This window comes from Hippoglossus stenolepis, chromosome 22, assembly GCF_022539355.2.
Source record: "Hippoglossus stenolepis isolate QCI-W04-F060 chromosome 22, HSTE1.2, whole genome shotgun sequence".
Taxonomy (NCBI): Eukaryota; Metazoa; Chordata; class Actinopteri; order Pleuronectiformes; family Pleuronectidae; genus Hippoglossus; species Hippoglossus stenolepis.
Window position 1 is genome coordinate 6729315 of NC_061504.1, and position 16609 is coordinate 6745923.

A 16609-nucleotide genomic window follows, 5' to 3' on the forward strand; every position below is an offset into this window, starting at 1 on the left:
ACAATTTTTCTCTACTCCTCTCTCACCACTCTCTTTTTCCACCTCACATTCTCAACACTTATTTCACCGCATGTAATGAAACATAATGACATCATCAAGATCAGACAACTGCTGCAAAAACAAGTAATGTTCCAAGTATTGCAGTTTCTATTTTATATCGATTTAAAGAGTGTTAGAAGCAGTGGCATTCCTCTTTATTGTACAACTTCTGTCTGTATAATTCCCCCTCTGCTTTCGCCACTTTACAAAAAATATTGTAAATCATTATAGGAATCACTTATCATGAGTTCTGCGAATAGATTCCCACCAGTGTTTCTGGAAAGCGAGCTTCCATCTGATTCTTTGTTCCTCTTTTTGCCTCTCTTCTCTCCCTGCTGTATATTTCATGAAGCTGTGGCACGTGTTTGATGAGTGAATAATAAGAAATATCTTCACGGGGCTAACCATGCTAAACGGGCACTGTAATTGGCCGCGGGGTTGCTACACGGAGAAGTCAGGGCTTGTCCCGCTATCAAAGCAGGTAGCCAAAGAGGAGAGCTAATTGGAGGTTCCATTGCTGAATATCAAGAGGAAAAGGGTGACGGATCTGGATCTCATTAAAAGCACAGCCCCGTCTTCCCCTGCACGCTACACAAACAAACTCTTATTACGGTCTGAGAGTGATGCTGTTTCGAGTGAGTGCTGATAAGACGAGGAATCAAAGTGGATCTGTGCAGGTAGAATGATCACAGAGCTCATGTGGGTAGATTGATATAGGAAAAGAGTCTTTGTAGTGACCTTCGCCTGTGTGTGTGTGTGTGTGTGTGTGTGTGTGTGTGTGTGTGTGTGTGTGTGTGTGTGTGTGTGTGTGTGTGTGTGTGTGTGTGTGTGTGTGTGTGTGTGTGTGTGTGTGCTGTCTTCATTTGAATCTGTGTGTTTCACATTCACTGCTCATCTCTCATAATCCTAGTGATGCTTTCACTTGTGTGTTTCATCTAAATTGTAAGAATTGTTGTTTTCTTTACCATAGAATGGGCCATTTATATTTTAAGAATTTTAATTTACATCAGGAGCGGGTCCTCTCTACGGAGGCCGCCATGTTTTTTTACAGTAGCCCAAACTGAGTTTTTATGACAACTGAAGACTGCCACAGGTTCTCTTTCAATAAAATAAAATAAATGAGATATAAAAATACATAAAAAGAGATATTGTTTGAAAGCTTCAGCGTGAATGCTGCAATTACTGCAGCGCCGCGAGGCTTAATCAGTGTTCTTGTGGCTTGCTGGTGGCTCGCTCACATGTTTTTTCTGTGCCATCCTTCTTTTTCAATATCTCATCTGATTAAATTACAGTTGGGTGGCGTTCAGCTTGAGGAAATGAAGCTGTGTGTTTATGCGTGTACGTGCAACTGAGTCTCTACACATGCACTGTATGAGGGGGTGTGAACGTGCTTTGGAAAACATTTGATCAGCCCTTTACTTGTACTGTTTCTTTGGTCTTTTGTAAGTCTGTGTGGGGAAAACAGAGTAAAAGAGAAAAAGATCTGCTTCTATGATTGATTGCATCATAAATGTGTTTTTGGGCGAGTAAATGTAGCTCTTCTTCTTCTGCTTCTTCAGGCAGCCATCAGGTCTCATGATAGTTGATTCGGCCCATGAATCTTCCCTGTTGACTAATCAGATTAAGAGTCCTCTGCTCTGGTCTCTTGGGCTCAACCAATCTCGCTCCACCTGGTTAGTGAGATGGAAATGGCTCAGCCCATAAATTTATCACTTCCTCTTCACTGTTTCAGGTTAGATTTTAAACATTGACTAAATCTGAGTCTAAACACAGCTCCTGGAAAACTACAGTAGCTCATTGAGAATCCAATAATACAAAAAAGAACCTTTCAAGAATTTTTTTTAAATACAACCCTCAGTTGTATTTTCTCATAAAATATTTGTCATCCATGCAGCCTAAAGGGAAACATTTTACCTTGACGTTACGTGATCATGATCCAACGATTCAGGATCCTCAGTTTCCCGTAAGGCAACTTGGTCATGTCTTTCATTAGATGTACTATAACTTAGATAGTAGGGATGAGGTTTCATAGCGTTTCATTTCCAGTTCTGAATCCTCATGTAAAAACGGGTCTACACTTGCCGCCATCTTGAACTGGTGACATCATTTGGATGCAGAGTCTGCAGGGTAGTGATGGTGGTGTGGACTTGCAACATTGACATCCTTGCAGTTCACATACTCCAAATGTGAAAAGCCACCAGTCATGATGTTTCACCCATTTTATAGTATCAAAGTATTTAAAACCAAACTTATCCGAAAGATGAAAACTTGGACAAATCTAAATCCTTCAGTAATTTGTTTATTGGGGAATGAAGACATTGGTTAAAAAATGTTTTTATTTGACTAAGCGCATTAACAAACCTTTTGTGCAAGCAAAGGTATTTAATAATCTAGGTCCTTCGAATCACCTTAATAACACAAACTGATAGAGCTGATTGGTTGTCCTAACTGCTGGGAGGGAAATCGATGTTTGTTCCTCGTACTGCAGCTGCATAGGCTGCAGAAGCTTAAGTAAAATTAACACTGTGAACACAACATTATTGATTCTTATATCAGTTAATATAACCGAAGTAAATGTACTTAATGTCTGTTGAAGGCAAACTTGTCCTGCTACAGGTTGCAGCATCATTGTCATGCACTCGTCCTTCTCAAGGTAACAATCCAACAAGTTCTTACTTATAGTTAAACATGGCATTTCTCTTGATACACGTACAAAGATTCAAAGAGTTCATCATCAAGTCAGAATTTAGCCGTTTTCTTTTCAATGCCGAAAATCTTAACATGAATGATACATTTTGTTCTTTATATTGCCCAGTTGAATAACAGGAACCTTGTGGAAATAATTTCAGAATGGCAATTTTATCTTACGCTTATACAAGATATAAAGAAAGCTACAAGCAAGGAAAAGTATGTGTTCAATAAAGTAATTATAAAAGTTATGTTACTGTGTCAGAGTGTGCTGTGAAAATAGCTTCTCATTTCTTAAAAAAGAATGTGAAGTGGCTTCTGTGGCGAAAATGTCAAATAACAAGTGAAAGTTACAAAGCCTCTTTCAGCGTCTTAGAATCGAAAAGGAATTGAAGGTGATAGTGAAGCTCAGAGTCTGACGGAGCAGCCATCAAAAGGAGGGCTTTAACTGTTTTTGTGTGTCAGCCGGGGCGTCTGGTCTGGTCTGCTTATCAAACAGCTAAAGGAGATGACCACTGGTCCAGAGCCCTCCCACACACAGCTGCTCCCACATAATCAGCCTGCATCTATGTGTGTGTGAGTGTGTGTCATCTCGTATGTGCAGGATCATGTCATGCTTGTTTGTGATAATATGTATGTTCTTGTGTATCCTGGCCCGACCTGTGTGTTTTCTTTGTGTGTGTACTCAGGCTTGTTGTGTGATCTCTCTGCCCTGGGTGTGTCTCCCTCATTATTTGTCAGCTCCATGCCTGACCCTCATCCCATTAAGACGTTCTCATCCCAGAGGGGAATCGCTTCTCTCTGTGTGTGTTGGAGATCACATTCTGGCTCAGCTGCTGCACGAAGTGGGACTCAGCGAGGCCAAAGCTGGCATCAAATATTTCTTTCATCCCAAACTGAGATATCCTCCCTCTGAATAAGCATCAGAAAGCTGTTCCTCAGGAAAGATATTTAGTTTTTACACTTTTCCAGCAGCACAGGGAGGTCAGAGTCAGCCACAGAACAGTATCACACGGAGCTAACAAAGCCTCAGCATCATGTTAAGGAAACCTCAGTGAGGCAGATGGTTGCTATCAAAGAAGATTGACCCTGCTTAAAGGTCTTTATATTAACCCAATGCCGAAATCATTAATATGTTTTGAATATGGGAATTTATTTGCTAACAGAGGTGACAAAAGGAGTGTATACTTGGAAATGTCGGCCTCCGCTCTTACTTCACCTGGCTTTGTTAGGGGGAGAGCCAGAATAGCCCCTATAGGCGTGTATTATGCAGGGGTTTGTGATGTAAAGTGACATCATAATGGTGCAGAGGTATCGGCTGGACTGATAAGACATTTTAGGAGCTTCAGAAGTAGTATTTTCTGTGAGGGTGAGGATGTCCCTTTACCGCAGACTCTTAGCTTTTCAACTTTGCAAAACTTTTGACACAAAAATCAACCTGTAACATAGAGGACAGAAAAACTGAAACTAAATAAAATAGGCCCTATGTTAAGGGAGTAGTTTCGCATTTTACGGATATTGCTTATTCACATATTTGGCCAGAATTACAGTGGATGAGGAGATCACTATGTTTGTATGAAACAAAAATATTAAGGTAGAGCCAGTAACTGCAAGAAATCTGGTTTCACAGTCGTGATGACCTTAATTTTGTAGCAGCCGGGGGGTCTTTGTCTTCCTATGATTTGTATTTATTTTTTTATTGAACTCTCTTAAACCCAGGTGTTTTGCAGTGAAGTCCAGTGGAGTTTGAAATTAATTTCTGCTGTGCCTCTGCTTGTGCCTCCAGATGGCCCGGTGATCTGGCGGATGCTGACCTACCCGCCGACTCGACGCGCCCTCCTGGTGGGCTGTGGTCTTCAAATGTTCCAACAGCTTTCAGGGATCAACACCATCATGTGAGTCAAAACTATCTTTCTTAATTGTAGGGGAAGTCTGTGTGCCTCTCGGATTCAAAGGTGGCCTGTCAAGTCTGCTTTGAGGGAATTTCTTCAAATTTTGACCAGTTGTCACTTGGACTCAAAGATAAACTGATTTGATTCCTGTGGTCAGTAGTCAGGAATAAAAGTGTACTGTTTGGCAGAGGCATACAACTGCAGGTTAATTCAAAACATTCAATATTAATCTAATAAAACATACTTCAACACACTTAATAAATATATATATATAAATTCTGCTAAAGAAAATGTAACTGAGCTACTTGAAGACTCCATCTCTTCCTCTCTCTGGGGATTAATCAAAATAATGACGATACTTGACACTGAATCTGCATGTCACCTGCCTCCCCATCCAACACAAAAGGGGCGATCCAGACAGATGTATTTCAGTTTGGCAGCACCGTATTAAATCACAAAACATTTCTTTCATCTTTCATAACACAGCGTTCACTCGGGAGCAGGAGCCTCATTGCATTACTGCCCACTTCCCTCTTTTACTCTTCTTTATCTTTCCATCTGAGGAGATTGTGTCATCCGTCTCCGTCTCACCCCCTCGGAGATGAACTATATTCCAGGCTCTGTAAACAATCTGTGGATATGTGCTGTTGCTTAGCAACCGGTGGAGGTGAGAGTAATAGGATAAGTATGTGTGTGTGAGAGAGAGATAGTGTGTGTGTGTGTGCGTCTGCATGCATGTGTGATTTAATTTGGCACTTTAGTATCTGCGCATGTGCACCTGATGGACGTGTGTCCGACATATGTGTGCTCATGTGTGTATGTGTGAGGCTGAAGGTTTGACTGTTTGCATATGTGTGCACATGTTTTGAGAAATTCAGCAGAAGTGACAGTGTGGATCTGTCACCCATCTCTTTACGTCTCACTGACTGTCTCACCATTGACTGTCTGCCCCTCTCACTGTATATCCATCTTCCTCTCCTGCTGCCGACAGCACAGGGGACAAACTGACTTCATCCCCGTCCCCCTCTCTCTGAATCTCTGACAGTCTTCCAGTATTTCTGAAAAGCCTTCACCTGCTACTTTATCTGTGTCAGCAGTGACCCACTTACACTGAGCATGAATACCTTTTCCACTTCTTCTAAATGGTGCCAGAATTTTGTTCTGTTCACACATGGCATTAAAATGTGCCCCGGTCGACAAATTGAAATCTGATTGTCCTTTCATTTGGAAAAACACACGCTTCCCTTGGTGATAATTACATCTTTCAGAAATTACATTAAAGACCTCATCATGCTAATAATCAATTTTTGACAGTGTCTCAGTTTGAGTCGCTTGCTGTTTGTATGCTGTGGTTGGTTCAAGTATTAGAAATATATCAGAAAAACAATTCCGTGTTAAAGACAATCAACTCAGTGACTCAGTTCATGTATCAAAGTCATTATATGTCTTATCCTAACAAATACTGCTAAAAACATTGACATGTGGAAATGGACCTGTTCTAACTAATACAACACAATTAACAGGAAGGTATGGAAAATGTTAAACAAGATGAACAGTTCTTACATGCACACACAGTGCTGAGTTATCATAGTTACAGATACAAACTAGAGAGCTACTTTTTAGAGAGCATACCTCTGCAGTCCCTTTAAATTTCATCAATCAGCACCAAATCACACACCTATAGATATCAGTGACCTAAATATATCAGATTTTTTTCATCAAGATCCATGTATCATTTCCTGGTAAAACGTAAAAAATTTAGCAAATACAAAATTCTTCCTTGGCCCAAGTCCCATCCTTCTAACAAGTTTCCCTGGAAATCTGTTTAGTAGTTTTTTGTAAGGACCAAAATCCACAATCCTAGGAAGACTGCTGAACAAAGTTTGAACTAATTGCGCAATTACACAATTGTTATCTTTATATAACACATTTATAAACAACCTAATATTGTATATGATATTTTATTTTTATCTTATCTTTATCTATTTTATATTTTCTCCTTGCACTGCTACTTCCTTGTGCAACTGGGTAAATTTAGCATATTCTCTAGGGAGGCTCAATAAAGGTACATCTCATCTTATCTTATCTTATCTTATCTTATCTTATCTTATCTTATTTTATCTTATCTTATCTTATCTTATCTTATCTTATCTTATCTTATCCTAATCCTGTTGACAAAAATACCAAAACAAACCAACAGACTGGGCCAAAAACATAACCTCTTTGGCAGAGGTAAATATCAAATAAATATCAACCTCAAGGTTGAAACAGATTTTTCTGAAAGCTCCAGTATAACAGAATGTGACAGGTACGTAATGTCAGCCAAACTCTGACATCAATGTGAGTAAATGCAAGTTTAGTGTGTAGTTCAGGTCATTTTAAGATTGTTGTGGGTTGGTCCAAATGATGAGAATCTTTCTTGTTCATCCACCATGACATGAATGTGGCATGAGGAGAGATTCAATCAGGGACAATGGGTCAAAACATCTGTGTAGATTGACCATTGACATGAGCATTAGGGTCAAAAAACAAAATCCAGGGTGCATATATCATAATTTATTTGTTACACTTTAATCCAGGATGGGCACATCCCTGATGTAGCTGCTGATTTGTCATTTGATTCCAAAACCGTTGTTAAGACAAAACTTCTGTGGTTGTTTAACATATAGCTATAGTATCTGCAAAAGAAATGCATACAGCGGAGACCTCACAGGTACAATGATAAGACACTTTACTTCTAGATAAGGTTATAATTTATACAGGATGGTAGGAGCAGCAGTAGACAGACTGGTCATAAAAACAACAGACAGCCATGAATACAAGGACGAGCAGAAGCACTTGTACAACTCCGTGTTTCAGGTGACCCAGGGCACTAATAGGAAACAAGGAAACAAGGAGCAGCTGTGGAGGCAGAAGCAGGTCAGACCTATTAGGTGAATGTGCTAAAGGTCCACACTGACAACTTTCCACTGCATGTGACACATAAGCAGCTCTGAGTGTATAATGTGTCCAGAGATTGAAGAATATCTTCTAAAATGAAAAACATTGGTATAAAGTATTGAGAACAACAGTTTATTTGGCAGGAACACTCTAAAGTCCCAGTCTAAGTTAAATTCAGAAGATGAATGTTGGCTGCTGAGAATGATTTACTGGTTGAAATTTGCCATCTGACACACTATGCTTTCCTTTTACTTTTTAATTCTTTATATGGGGATTAACAAAGAAGTGATTTTCGACAGGGAGGGTGTCTGGCAGATGGGTGAGGAAAGACTGGGTCAGAGAGAAACAACACATGGACACCAGGCACAGGGAGAGAGGGAAAAGGGAGAAGCCATGGCTGTTATTCAATAATGAACAATATTAAGATATTTAATCATGGCTGCCTCCAAATGGAACCCATGAGCCCACGGTTACGAGTCAAGTAGAAGGTAGGTTTGTCATTAAAGTGTTGAGAAGACTCCTCCAGGGCAAGAGCAAAATGAACACTAATATTAACAGTACTGTCGGCGTCGAGAAGCCACAAAGATCACTTTAGCAACTTAACCAGTGGGTAACATAATACAGGAAGTGCAAAGGCATAATGACGGAGCAAAGAGATAAGGCTGTTGGAAATATTCACATTTAACTCAGACGTTTTATTAAGATAAACTTTATATGATTAAAATTACAACATATTAACTCATCATGCAATAAAAAAATTAACTCTCATGGCCCCCACCATTTCTGAAAACACATCAAAGCGCATGGAAATTCCATGGCGAACGTCACAAGGAGGAGGCGGGCGATTAGACCGCCATCCCATTTCGTAAGCTTCTTCAAATGCGGCTGACTAATGTGTCCGTCCATTCCCGAGCAACGAATGCTCCAACAGGTGGATCCAAACAGACCTATCCCAGGATTCATTGCCTTATGTGCAGCTGTTCAGAGGGTGCAACACGCTGGTGGCGTAAATAGGAAATCAACCACAGGGATTTACAAGGGATTGGGACACAGCTATGGACTCATATACTTTCAAAATGGATAGATTATCAATAACGTTCTGTATTCCAGCCTTCTTATTGTTCTTTCTTTATGGAGATTGCCGTCCTTGTCTGTGCAGTGTGTTTTATTCTTTATCAACACCTGTGTGTTTCCCCCCCCCCGCTCTGATGTGTCTCATCCTGTGTGCTTCTTATCTCTGTATACTTTCCCAGCTGTCTGTCTCCTACCTGGCTTTTTTTCTTTTCTTTTTTGTTCCCTTGCGAAGCTGCCAGGACAGCCCTATTAGCCGGGGAGATGTAAAGGAGGTGTGGGGAGCCAGTAAATCAGCCGGGCTTAGAGACAAGCTCCTCTCCCCCTGTCCCCAGCTGCTTTCCCTGATTAAAACAAGCGGGCTGCATGGAGAAAGAAGCAAAAGGGCAGCAAGGGAAGCAAGGGAAGCCGGCAGACAAAAATAAATAAATGCAGACCAGTCCAGAAAAGCACATATCGTCCGTCACTCTGCTCTAACAGTCCACTCTCTCAAGTCGGGAACTTAACAGGAACGGGTTTATGGCATACACAGATTTTTCTTGTGAGTGAAATATGCTCCGACGGAGGGAACATTTGAGTCCTTCTCAGCACATCAGAGAGCCTTAAAATAAAAGTTTGAAAAAACGGAGCCGTACTCCTCAGCAGTGGAATAAAGGCAAAGGGCTCGGGTTGTAATTAAACAGGCAGCTCAAGCAATAAATCCTTCTATACTAACAAACCATTTGATTTCGTTAGTTAACAGATTTGTCACAGATCTGCCCTATCAGAGCTGACTCACCCCCAAAGATCACTGCAGCCATGTTAGAGATAATCAAGTGGATTCCTGGTTTGTCATTTGTTCAGCGTTTTTAATCATTAAGTCCTCTTGCTGAACAAAAAAATGTTCACAGCAATATCATCAAAAGAATTTGGCCTAAGTCAAATGATCACTCTAATCTCACACTTTAATCTTTTCCTGTTTGGAAGTCACATTCTTTTAGTTGGGCCTGAGGTGCTGCGACTGTCAGGAAGAGAAAATGGTGAAAGAGAAGCTGTAAAATGGAGCAGGGATCTGATAGAGTCTGGTCACTTTCAAGGGAGTTCTGGGAGTCCAGGAGTCGTTCATCTAACAGTGTCCCACTGAGATCCTTCCTTTGTTCCTTTCACTTAAAGCTGGGGTCACACTGCAAGATATCTTTATTAGTTAAAATGGTCCCTGTGTCAGATTAGAGTCATAAATTCTTGCCGTGTCATCAAACTGTCCAACCAATCGCCAGCTCTGCATGATGTCTCTGGAAAAGACGTGCTCCCGACTTATTTCTGTGGACAAGAATGTATACATAAACATGGTGTCCCAAGCAGTGTGAATATACTGGCTGTCTTTTGCTCAGTAAAGCCTAAAAGCCTAATTCCTCTTACCATGTTTAAATCAAACATGTTGGTCTTTCTGTCAGTATGTCGTGAGATGTCCCAGATGCAGCATCAGTTGTCATCCATTATGACACACAACACAAAATAATACAATTGATTGTGACACCCAGTGGCCACATCTTCCAGGTCAGGCTAATCAGGCGGATATTATGTAGTCTGATATGTATTCTGCCAAATGGAAATTCTACACAGTTGAAGCTGGTCCAGTCACTCTTCCAAATTATAATCCTACTTTCCATATAGTCAATGTGAAAAGTGACGCAGAGGCATGGTACAGACAGCTGCTATTAGAGGCTTTTCAGACGATCACTTCTTCAGTAGTGTAACTTGCTCGCAAATTACAGTTGTTCCGATCCAAATCGCACACTTGCATGCGAATGAGTTTTCTCAGTAGTGGCAGTGTGCTGTCTAATCACTTGCATTTATGCACACAAGTTCAGATGAACTTCATCCAAGCTCTCGGTTCAGCATAACACACAACACGCTGAATACCGTGGTGAGGACCCACAATCATAGTCGATATTCAGTCTGATGAAAGAGATGAGCCCACAGACAGCTGCACTGTGGGACTATGATACAAACTATCATTTTATGGTTATCAAACACAAATACTGAGCTGATATGTGGGTAAATGGCCTTCTGTATATTTGCTGATTTTATGTAATAGCTCTTTATTGATTTCCATCACTTTTGTTAGACATGCAGTATATTACTTACAGGGAACTATGAACATGCACCTATAGTGTAAACCATAGACTATATATGTATATAAAGATGGATAACATGAGGGCTCCCCAAAAGGGAAGAAAGCATCTCATTCGCCACCAGGTGGCTGGCTACAGTATAGGTCATAAGACCTGCCTCATCCATGTTATTGGATGAGACATGGACCAAATTAATGGGTCTAATAGTTTTTTCTCAAATATGGTTTCTGTCATGTTAGTTTGTTATTATCACATGTCCCAGTGTTATATTTATATGTTTATATTTTATTGGTTTTTGATGCTATAAAATTGATTGATAGCTGAGACCAACTCACGATTGGATCAGCTAATGCAATGCCATCCCTGATCGCTACTGGGCAGACTCTTGCTCCAAATGTGCAGGATGGGGTGATCGTATCAGGGATATTTTGGCTTCATGGATAGTGGGAGGAGGTGGAGATGCCTGGTCCCCATGTAATGCAGTGCACTCTATATCAGCATTCTAGATACAGTGCATATATAATGCTTCTATGCAGTGCTTATTACAAGCTTATTTGGATTTTGTCAAGTCACATCCACACAATATAGTCATACACAAACAACTCAGTCACCCACGATCAGAACTTAATCAAGCATTGATAGTTGATAGTCTCTAACAATTGTTGTTCTGTGCTCAGCAGCCCTGTCTACAAAGCAGCACTTTAACATGAATATGTGTTCCAAATTTCATGGCAATAAATCTAATAGAGCCACCCCACATGCAAGGCCAATAACACTGCAATATTACACGTTTGAATTATGTGACCACTGACTGAAAATTGCAAAATACGCTTCATGACAGATACAAGCACACGGTCTTGTTACAGCAGGCTGATTTGAACTCGTATGTCAGACCCCCCCCCCTCTCTCTCTCTCTGGACTCTGGTTGTTATATGAATAACCTCCCTGCCCTCACACACCCTCAGGCCTGTGAGAGAAGCCTCTGTGATGAGAGATGTCTTTGTCAATAATACCTCTCTCTGGAACCAAAGATGTGTCAGGTGCTGTATCTGAACCACTCAACTTGTGGCCCGCATGAGATGCGTCCCTGAGTATCTCCCTGCTGGGCTGCCAGCAGATGAAGGGAGGGTTGGGGGTATAGTTTACTCATATAGACAGGTGCATGAACTCTATGCTATTGCACTGCTGGGTGTTTCTTCTTCTTCATCCTCCTCTGTTTTTCAGTCACAATAGCAGAACAGTGCGGTACAGCAGTGGGTCAAATTAGATATCATCTCTCCCCATTAGCAATTGGATCATTTTGATTCAATTAGTCACATGATCTAACATGTAAAGGTCACTGCGGGCTGGTGGGGACTGCTGTGTGTGTTTATGTCTCATCGGGTAATCGGACTGTGTCACTGTGACAGGCGAAGGATGGAGAGTAGATGTTGATGGTGAGGATGTGGAGAAAGGTGCGGAGGGGGATCTGAGGCTGATGACATCTCCAGTGAGGGAAGATGGATTTATAAAGTCGGGCAAGGAGGAGGAACAAGACATACTGAGCACAGCAGCTGTGAGAGAAAAACCCTGTGTTCTCATTCTGTTTTTTATTGTTCCCTGGGTACATTTTGTGACAAGCAATGTGACAAAGTCCAGACTTCTCAAAGAAGTAGCCAAGGCTAAGACAGTCTCAATACCCGTACACTCATAAACAAAGGCTCGATAAATAAAAACATGAATCATTGGTTGCATATTCAAAATGGCAAAATGGCAAGAACACAAACAGCAAATCAGGAGAAATTTTGAATGCGGAAAGGTGTTTTCACTGAACTCAGTAGCTAGTTGTTTGTGCTCTCAGGCGCTACAAGGACATCAAGCATTTTACATTATGAATACCTAGACAATAAATGTCTTATACATTGAGTCACACTGCCATCTTTCCCCATGCTTCATGTGGTCCTGTTACTTTTTATCATCTGCAGTCAACTTCTTGTCTTGTTCATGGTACAGATTTCTCAGCAAACAAGATGAGAAACAACAAGGTGATTCAGCTGTTGATTAGAAAATAACCCAGAGCAAAATTTTGATATTTCAACAAAAACATCAGAATACTTTATTCATTACTTTATTCATTATCTATATCATACTATATACAATGATATAGACATTAGGTATCATTTCCACCTGGGTAAGTTAGCTAGTTGGCTAACAATATGTTGGATGTGTTGGAAGGCACATTGCTAAGTACTGGCAGAGATGTGGTATTTCAATTAATGTAAAAATAACAGTAATGAAATGAATCTAATAAACAAGTACAGATTTGATATGAATCAAAAAGATATGATATGATGTGATATGTGTTGCTGTCGGTAGGCAATTGGGCGTTTTGTTGTTGACACAGGCCAGTTGGCCCTCACAGATGGTCCCTCAGACAAATGTCACGTTGGAAATGTCCCAAAACGCCAGTTTTACATGGTCACTCTGCTGGCAGGCCTGCAAGGAGCTGGCAGAGTCCTCCCTGTTACGTGTGTTTGTGTGGTTTTTGCGTGTGTTAAGAGAAATACCAAAATCCAAAGCAGAAATAGTTGTTGTTGAAAGTTGTTTTTTTATTTCTATGTGAGCCAGTGTGTGTTAGTATGTTTTCTAATGATCCCAATCATGCCAACCTCCTCCGCTGTCTCCAATGGAGTCGCAGCCAGACCTCTTTAATAGGAAATATTCAAATTCTTCCTCAATCAAACACACACAGCAACACATTACGCACACACACTCCTCACAGCAAGGTACCATTTACGAAGTGGCATTTACTATGTGTACAAAACAAAAGCAGATATTAAACACAGTCTTGTATAATAGTGTCGTGAATAATACAAAAGACTTATGCTAATTTACCTACTCAGTATTTTCTCTTACTTTGCTTCATTGGACATTTGTCAGGACTGTGTTTTGAACCAATGACCGTATATAAAGAATAAATTGCACTGGTGACGTCATTTGGGGACAGAGTCGACTACAGAGTTTAGTAGGTTAGTAATGATGATTTTGTGGAAAATACAATATCAAGGTCTCACCGATGCATTGGCTCCACCAATCATTAGTCGGTCTCAGCTGTCAGTTGTGCTGTTTTTCATAGTTTTTTTAGCATCAAGTAACTAATTCAAACCAAACTTATCAGACACATAATGTGATAAGAACTACTTTTTGGAGGTCAGCCAGGCAGAGCGAAGTGTGTTTTTATGCTCTGATGATGGTAGACATCTGCTGATGTCACACCCGATGCTTTGTTAATGCTTTGCTTTGCTTTGCTTTGCTTTGCTTTGCTTTGTGTGTGTGTGTGTGTGTGTGTGTGTGTGTGTGTGTGTGTGTGTGTGTGTGTGTGTGTGTGTGTGTGTGTGTGTGTGTGTGTGTGTGTGTGTGTGTGTGTGTGTGTGTGTTCTGAATCAGAACATCCAGTCTACGTTCGTATCTATTTGGGTTTCACTTTCCTTTATTTTATTCCACAGCATAAATGTGGTACAGCTCTGGTGTTCATATGCATTAATTTGAAAAATAGGCCAGTTCCCAAGAGATTCTCCATCTCTCTCTCCCTCTCACACACACTCTCCGTCTCTCATTCTGTCTGTCCATTTTGTTCTTGTTTTTCACAACCACATACCTCCTTCTGTCTTTTCTCCAACCATTCATTCTCCTCGCCTTTCAATCCTCTTCTCACTTCCTTACTGCTCTCTCTCTCTCTCTCTCTCTCTCTCTCTCTCTCTCTCTCTCTCTCTCTCTCTCTCTCTCTCTCCATGCCTCCTTCTGTTTCTCTGCTCTCACACCTCATCACTTACTCTCTTACTCACCGAGTCAGTCACTCGTTCTTTCGCACCCACTCACTCACTACTTGCCCGCTCACACACACACATTCACTTGTTTGTCCGTCTCCCTCACTGTTGCCGTACAGTCAATCCTTCCCTTGATCCCCTCCCTCTGAATCCATACTATTAGGTTACATAATTAGATCAGTGCTCTGTCAATAAGTAGCACTCTGTCTGAGCGTTTTGTCTTGTAGTCGAGGGAAACCTCTGAAGTCCTCTTTCACACCCTAATGCACATATACAGGTTTTTTTCATGGCTCATCATGAACCGCTCCAGCAGCATCAGGACCTTCTGTCAGTAAGGCGGCGTTCTTTGTCTCCTCTGAGATGAAAAGTGAGGTTTTGTTGGATGTAAAGTACGAGCGAGTCAAGTTTACGGGTTTGTATCACTAAACTGTCTCAGCGGCGAGAGCACGCAGCTCCAGTAAACCCTGAGGGGAAAACAGGACTCAGTGAGTCACCACCTGCACTGTTTAAAGCACAATATAAACTTTGTCACACGGTGTTGAAGTTACGAACAATGTTTAAAGCTGTAATGCTTTCATTAATATGGTTGGCACGTGGCAGTTAGTCAGGGTGTGGGAGAAGGTGAAAGCTTCTCTCAGTGTCGGACAGAGTGTGGGCATATGGCTTTTACCTGGAGGCAGTATATGTCTATGTAAACTAAATTTGTATAGAACTTGCAAAAATAAAGGTTTACCTTGATTAAAAATGACTTTGACTATTGGTCGATGGACCTGAATTGCAGACTTGTCCAACCCAGAGGTTCACACAAAGTGGCAGTTTCAGGATTTTTTGTTTCACTTTGTGTAACTTTGTGAGATAAAGCTTTATGTGGCATTTTCACAGATTTCCCAGAAAATAATTGATTGATCTTGATGAAAGAAATCAGGCATCCTTAGGGGACTAATTGCTATGAGTGTGTGAAATTTTGTGGAGATCCAAATAAAAATCCAGTAGCAGCAGATTTACATATGGTTTCTAGGGAGGTCTACTTTTTTCAGCATCTGTACAGTAACAAATTCAGCTACAAACCTGTACCATTTGAAGCTGAGTTCACATGGATTCAACAGTTTGTATGTATCTTAAATAATTTTTGAAATTTTGTCCAAACAAACATGATGAACATGAAACAAAATTGTGAAGTATCATCTGGCTCTAACTTCTCAAGTGTGATGATTTACTGCTTTCTTGTGTTATATAAGACAGACAGGTGAATATCTTCAGATTTGAGAAGCTATTTCAACATATTTCCTTGTGGGAAATTCTCATCACTATGTTTTAACATTTTATTAAGTAAATGATGAATTGATTAATCAAGAAAGTAATGTGCAGATTTATTGATAGTGAAAACTTGATGGAAATATTGCCTTTATACAGTATTAGTTTGACTGATTTGCACTTCAACCAAGTGAAAAAAACATTTTAATAAAAAACGTTTTATGTCCAGCATTTCCAGCTTCTTTTTGACTAGAAATTTAATACAAAATTTGCCTCCAAACAGATGGAAAGAAACACAAATGCGTAGATCATGAAAGTTCTGCATCATGGCAGCGTCTTATCAGAAGAAGAATTATTAAAATATTTGTGTGTTGCATCAACTACAGAAGCAAAACCAATTGAGCTTTCCTCTTTGTTTCCATGAAAATGTATCTTCTCAGCAACTTTTTGCTATGACTCAGCAAAAGCCCAAAATTAAAAGTCTGGTATGTCTAAAATGGAGTGAGAACACATCTCTGTGTGAAAGGTGGATAAACAACCTGGAAACTTTGGAAAGTGGATGGTAAAAATGTAAAAAATGACATCCTCAGTGATTAGCACTTAGTGAGTAAAAGCATGCAAAGCCTCCGTTTGGTCCTTTAAGACCAGATGTTGTGTACTCCCAGGAGTCAGCAGCCTCCGAGGCGATCCCGTGTCAGTAAATGTCAAGCATGAGTCAGTGGCGTCCTCGCGCCACCAGCCATGTGAAATGGGCTAAGAACAGCAGGGAGAGATCGAATGCAAGAGGGAGACGAGAGTCGAGAGA

General features: G+C 40.6%; 1 protein-coding gene across 1 annotated transcript in view; it reads left to right on the forward strand.

The window, feature by feature from the left end:
- Window positions 1-16609, forward strand: part of LOC118101301 (proton myo-inositol cotransporter) — a 66604-nt gene that overhangs the window by 34122 nt on the left and 15873 nt on the right. The window contains exon 4 of the mRNA XM_035146927.2: window positions 4514-4622. Within this exon, the coding sequence (XP_035002818.1) occupies window positions 4514-4622 (109 nt within the window). The remainder of the gene's footprint in view (window positions 1-4513; window positions 4623-16609) is intronic.